This window comes from Anolis sagrei, chromosome 4, assembly GCF_037176765.1.
Source record: "Anolis sagrei isolate rAnoSag1 chromosome 4, rAnoSag1.mat, whole genome shotgun sequence".
NCBI lineage: Eukaryota > Metazoa > Chordata > Lepidosauria > Squamata > Dactyloidae > Anolis > Anolis sagrei.
In genome coordinates, this window is record NC_090024.1 from 247264054 (window position 1) to 247270884 (window position 6831).

The window sequence follows — 6831 nt, forward strand, 5'->3', positions numbered from 1 at the left end:
ATTTCCTGGATCTTCTCGCAGTCCAAGGCACTCTCAGCACTTTCCTCCAACACCACAGCTCAAAAGCATCGATCTTCCTTCGCTCAGCCTTCCCGAAGGTCCAGCTCTCACATCCGTAGGTGACTACAGGGAAGACCATGGCTTGGACTAGGCAATGGATCTTGGTTGCCAGTCTGATGTCTCTACTCTTCACTATTTTATCGAGACTGGACATTGCTCTCCTCCCAAGAAGGAAGCGTCTCCTGATTTCCTGGCCACAGTCTGCCTCTGCAGTAATCTTTGCACCTAGAAATACAAAGTCTGTCACGGCCTCCATGGTTTCTCCCTCTATTTCCCAGTTGTCAATCATTCTTGTTGCCATAATCTTGGTTTTTTTGATGTTTAGCTGCAACCCGGCTTTTGCGCTTTCTTCTTTCACCTTGATGAGAAGGCTCCTCAGCTCCTCCTCGCTTTCGGCCATCAGAGTGGTGTCATCTGCATATCTGAGGTTGTCAGTGTTTCTTCCAGCCATTTCCACCCCAGCTTTGCATTCCTCCAGCCCCACACATCCTCGCATGATGTGTTCTGCATACAAGTTAAAAAGGTTGGGTGAGAGGATGCAGCCTTGCCGGACGCCTTTCCCAATCTTGAACCCGTCTCCTGTTCCGTGGTCAGTTCTGACTGTTGCTCCTTGGTCCTTGGACAGATTCCTCAGGAGAGAGGGAAGGGGGCTTGGGGTGCCCATCCCACCAAGAACTTGCCACCATTTATGATGATCCACACAGTCAAAGGCTTTAGAAGAGTCAATGAAGCAGAAGTAGATGTTTTTCTGAAACTCCCTGCCTTTCTCCATTCTCCAGCATCCGGATATGAACATCTGGCAACACTCGCTCCATGTCTTGCTGGAGTCTTCCTTGCAGGATCTTGAGCATTACCTTACTGGCATGAGAAATAATGTAATCCAAAAATGTAATTCAAGACTCAAGACATGGCTGATAGAAGAGAGTCCTCTTTCCTCTAATGAGGCTAAGCTTGTTCTGAGAGAAGAAAAAGAAGAGAAACTCCAGGAAAGGAGGGAGCTGCACACTTAGGAAGAGAGAGATTAAACTCAAAGACAGTGCTAAAACAGTAGATGTGGCTCTGAATGAGACATGCCGCATTATCATGGGGTGTCTGCGCCCTACACCACTGGAGAAATTACACTGCTTAGCCGGTATTGCACCACCTGACATCCGCCGGGAAGTGGCAGCCAATAGTGAAAGGACCAAGGCAGAGACATCTCCAGCTCATCCCCTGTTTGGGTCTCAGCCAGCATGTCAACGACTTAAATCAAGACATAGTTTTCTAAGATCTACAGAGACACTCGCTGGAACACCTCAGCAAGCGAGAGTCCAAAAGTGGCAGGCTCAAACCCAGCACCTCAACCCATGGCTTTATTTATCGTGTCATCAGCAACCATTGTGTTACAATTCTAACAGAGCAAAACAAACACAGAGATTAAAAAGAAAAAAAAACCACACAGATTTTGCAAATTTGGTATTTGGTTAAATGTCATTTCTTATCTCGGCACAGTTCATAGAGCAGTTGCTCTTTGGCAGCTGACATGCCTTCAATATTGATTGAGATTATTGTCATGGTTGGTCCTGAAAAGGACCGTTGGTTGTTTTGCTTGCTTGCTTGCATGCGGGTCGCTTCTGTGGTGAGAGAATCTGCCGTCTACAAAGACGTTGCCCAGGGGACGCCCGGATGTCTTGCAATCCTGCGAGGAGGCTTCTCTCATGTCCCCCAGCCATCAACCCATGGCTGATACCAAATGAGAGACTCCCCCCTGGGCACACAGACTTGGAAGGCGCTGAACAGACTGCGCTCTGGCACCACAAGATTCAGAGCCAACCTTCAGAAATGGGGCCACAAAGTGGAATCCACGACATGCGAGTGTAGAGAGGAGCCAACCACAGACCACTGCTGCAATGCAGCCTGAGCCCAGCCACATGATGCACAATGGAGGACCTTCTTGCAGCAACACCAGAGGCACTCCAAGTGGCCAGCGACTGGTCAAAGGACATCTAATCAACTACCAAACTTGCAAACTTTGTGTTTTGTTTGTTTTTTGTTTTTGTTTTTGTTTTATTTTGCTGTAACATGTTGTCTGGGTTTGGCCCCATTTAAAATGCTCCGAGTCACCGTTGGAGAGATGGTGGCGGGATATAAATAAAGTTTATTTATTATTATTATTAGTATTATTTGTTTAAAAATGCAATACAACTGTTTGGCTTGCTACTGACACGATAAATAAATAAATTTAATGCCATAGACACACAACATATATAGAGACAGACACACAGAGGCTATTGAACTTTCCAGATTCATGAGGATATGCTTTGAATTCCAGCCACCGGGGTCGACTTGTGACACCAATGGAGTACTTCCTCGTTCTTTTGCACGCCATATACATGGCAAACATTCAATGCCATAGACACACAACATATATAGACAGACACAAAGAGGTCATTGAACTTTCTGGATTCATGAGGGTATGCTTCGAATTCCAGCCACCGTGGTTGACTTGTGACACCAATGGAGTACTTCCTCATTCTTTTGCACGCTGCTGGAGTTTTTTATGGCATTGTAAATTAGTTAAATTAGCCTCCTTGCATAAAGCGGTACCTGAATTTCCTACTTGATGGATGCAACTGTCTTTCGGGCTGCAAAGGTCGACAGCAAGCTAGACAAATGGTCAGGAGCTTACTCCAACCCGGGCTTGCTTTGAACCGATGACCTTCCGGTCAGGAGTGATTTTAATACAGCTGACTCCCAACCAGCTGCACCACAACCCGGTCCAGTAGGACTTACTTACTTACTTAGGTGATCCCTCATTTTCCGAGGATGATTGTCTTCCAATATTCTTGTGGGTCCGTATGTGGCTGTGGAGCCCTATTCTTGACCTGCATCTTCTCCCGCAGTGAGGGCATCGGTTTCCAGGTGGAAGGCGGTCCCGGTCGGGGTTGGCTTGACGTGCCTTCCTCTTGGCACGTTTCTCTCTTTCACCCTCCCTTTGTGCCTCTTCAAATTCTGCAGCACAGCTGGTCACAGCTGACCTCCAGCTGGAGCGCTCAAGGGCTTCCTAGTTCTCAGTGTCTATGCCAGTTTTTAAGGTTGGCTTTGAGCCTGTCTTTCAATCTCTTTTCCTGCCCACCAACGTTCCGTTTTCTGTTCTTAAGTTCGGAGTAGAGCAACTGCTTTGGGAGACGGTGGTCAGGCATCCGGACAATGTGGCCGGCCCAGCGGAGTTGGTGGCAGAGGACCATCGCTTCAATGCTGGTGGTCTTTGCTTCTTCCAGCACGCTGACGTTTCCCCGCCTGTCTTCCCAAGAGATTTGCAGGATTTTCCGGAAGCAGTGCTGATGGAATCGTTCTAGGAGTTGCATGTGATGCCTGTAGACAGTCCATGTTTCGCAGGCATAGAGCAGGGTTAGGAGGACAATGGCTCTATAAAACAAGCCCCTTGGTCTCCCTACGGATGTCCCAATCCTCAAACACTCTCTGCTTCATTTGGGAAAATGCTGCACTAGGAGACAGCGCTGATGGAATCGTTCCAGGAGTTGCATGTGATGCCTGTAGACAGTCCATGTTTCGCAGGCATAGAGCAGGGTTGGGAGGGGAATAGCTCTATAAACAAGCCCCTTGGTCTCCCTACGGATGTCCCAATCCTCAAACACTCTCTGCTTCATTTGGGAAAATGCTGCACTAGGAGGCAGCGCTGATGGAATCGTTCCAGGAGTTGCATGTGACGTCTGTAGACAGTCCACGTCTCACAGGCATAGAGCAGGGTTGGGAGGGGAATAGCTTTATAGACAACCCGGTCCAGTAGTATTGTTATCGTCCCGAGTGGGAGGGAGGCCCAGATAAGGCGGCGGAGGGAAGGAGAGAGGGAGGCTCCTTGGGCGCAGCTGCTGCGGGGGGCAGATAAGGGAGGGAGGGAGGGAGGGAGGGGTGGGAGGAGAGCCCAGGGACGAGCCCCCCCCCCCCAGACAGAGTCCCATCGGGAGAGAAGGAAGCCAAGGGACGCCGCCATGGGCCAAAGTGGGTGCTTCCTTCGGGGAGACTTTTTTTTGAGGGGGGGGGCTTCCCTTTCAACCCCCTCCTCCATGAGCTGGGGAACCCAGGGGCCAAAGGCCTGTCAGCCGGGGAAACCGGGTCTGTTCCGCCTCCAGAAGGGAAGGGGACACGGGAGCCAGGTCAGGAAGGAAGAGATCAGAGCAGGCATGTAGCCCGGGGTGGGGTGGGGGGCTTGAGGGGCTTCAGCCCTTTTCACTGGGACTCGGTGAAGCTCTGGGTTCGAATGACAGGGAAGGAGATTCCTCTGCGGGGGGGGGGGGGGCTTGGATTGGGGCTCTTCCTGGAAGAAGAGGGCCGGACTGGGTGGCCTTTGGGGGGTCCTTACAACTCACCGATTGTATGATGATGATGATGTAGAGGCTGGGTGGCCGGCCATCTGCTTTGATTGTGCTCTTCCGGCCTGGCAGAAGAAAGGGATGGGTGGGCTGGGTGTCCTTTTGGGGGTTCCTTATAATTCTAGAATTCTATTCTGACGATGCAGAGGCTGGGTGGCTGGCCATCTGTCGGGGCTGCTTTGATTGTGCTCTTCCGGCCTGGCAGAAGAAAGGGATGGGTGGGATGGATGTCCTTTGGGGGTTCCTTACAATTCAACAATTCTAATGATGCAGGGGCTGGGTGGCCATCTGTCGGGGCTGCTTTGATTGTGCTCTTCCCGCTTGGCAGAATAAAGGGGGTGGACTGGGTGTCTAGAATTCTATGATAACGATGCAGAGGCTGGATGGCTATCTGTCGGGGCTGCTTTGATTGTGCTCTTTCGGCCTGGGGGGGGGGGGGGAGAAGGGGCTGGGTTGGACGTCCTTTGGGGGTTCCTTATAATTCTAGAATTCTATGATGACGATGCAGAGGCTGGATGGCCATTTATTGGGGCTGCTTTGATTGTGCTCTTCCTGCCTGGCACAGTAAAGGGAGTGGACTGGGTGTCCTTTTGGGGGTTCCTTATAATTCTAGAATTTTATCATGTCAATTCAGAGGCTGAACATGAGGAAGAACTTCCTGACTGTGAGAGCCGTTCAGCAGTGGAACTCTCTGGGTGATTTCAATGCAATATTCCTGCTTCTTGGCAGAATGGGGTTGGACTGGATGGCCCAGGAGGTCTCCTCCAACTCTTTGATTCCATGATCCCTGACTGTGAGAGCCGTTCAGCAGTGGAACTCTCCGCCCCGGAGTGTGGTGGAGGCTCCTTCTTTGGAAGCTTTGAAACAGAAGCTGGATGGCCATCTGTCAGGGGTGCTTTGAATGCAATATTCCTTGGCAGAATGGGGTTGGACTGGATGATGGCCTATGAGGTCTCTTCCAACTCTTTGATTCCATGATCCCTGACTGTGAGAGCCGTTCAGCAGTGGAACTCTCTGCCCTGGAGGGAGTGTGGTGGAGGCTCCTTCTTTGGAAGCTTTGAAACAGAAGCTGGATGGCCATCTGTCGGGGTGATTTCAATGCAATATTCCTTGGCAGAATGGGGTTGGACTGGATGATGGCCTATGAGGTCTCCTCCAACTCTTTGATTCCATGATCCCTGACTGTGAGAGCCGTTCAGCAGTGGAACTCTCTGCCCCAGAGTGTGGTGGAGGCTCCTTCTTTGGAAGCTTTGAAACAGAAGCTGGATGGCCATCTGTCAGGGGTGCTTTGAATGCAATATTCCTTGGCAGAATGGGGTTGGACTGGATGATGGCCCAGGAGGTCTCTTCCAACTCTTTGATTCCATGATCCCTGACTGTGAGAGCCGTTCAGCAGTGGAACTCTCTGCCCTGGAGGGAGTGTGGTGGAGGCTCCTTCTTGGGAAGCTTTTAAGCAGAGGCTGGATGGCCATCTGTCAGGGGTGATTTCAATGCAATATTCCTGCTTCTTGGCAGAATGGGGTTGGACTGGATGATGGCCCAGGAGGTCTCTTCCAACTCTTTGATTCTATGATTCTATGGGTAGACATCTGCTGGGGCTGCTTTGATTGTGCTCTTCCCTCCTTGCAGAAGGGGCCCCAACTGGGTGTGTCCTTGGCGGGCCCCTTACAACCCCACCACCCCCTTCTTCTCCCCCCAGCGTTGCAGGTGAATCGGTGTGACCTCCAGGTTGTGGAGAACCATGAAGCCCACCAGACGAGTGCTGTGGGCACGGGGGATCTCCTGGTGGTCCGCCGCGGGAAGCCCCTCACCCTCCGCCTCCACCTCTCTGGCCCGGGGGGGTCCGAGGCACAGCGGAGGAGCCTCCTCGGGACCCCCGGCGCTACCCTCCTGGTGGCCTGGACCGGTGAGTGAGAGAGACCCCCGAAGCGAGGATGGGGAGGGGGCACCTGGCCTGAGACCCCCCTCAATCACCCTCCCTCAATCACCCTCCCACCCTCTTTTCCCTCAGGAGCAGCAGGTGGGACCCTGAAGCACACCTTTGCATGGGAGTTCGCCCTGGAGGCCCACGATGACCTCGAGTGGACCCTCTCCGTGACCCCTCCGGCCGATGCCCCCATTGGCCTCTACGCACTGACCTTGCAGCTCCCCTCGGGGACCCTCGCCCCTCCCTCGCAGCACCCACTGGGCACCTTCGCCCTCCTCTTCAACCCCTGGAGCCCAGGTAGGAGGGGTCCACATAGGTGGGGGGGGGGGGGGCAGGGAGACTCCCCAAAAGGGCAGGGATGGGCCTCACTCAGATCCAGCTGCAACCCACTTCACAAGCCTTCCTATCTATCTATCTATCTATCTATCTATCTCTCTATCATCTATCTATATGTCTATCTGTGTATCTATC

The 6831-nt window shown here is 52.1% G+C and overlaps 1 protein-coding gene across 1 annotated transcript in view; it reads left to right on the forward strand.

The window, feature by feature from the left end:
* Window positions 1-5076: 5076 nt before the first annotated feature.
* Window positions 5077-6831, forward strand: part of LOC137096874 (protein 4.2-like) — a 25212-nt gene continuing 23457 nt past the window's right edge. The window contains exons 1-3 of the mRNA XM_067467135.1: window positions 5077-5097; window positions 6063-6339; window positions 6445-6657. Coding sequence (XP_067323236.1) covers window positions 5077-5097; window positions 6063-6339; window positions 6445-6657 — 511 coding nt within the window. The remainder of the gene's footprint in view (window positions 5098-6062; window positions 6340-6444; window positions 6658-6831) is intronic.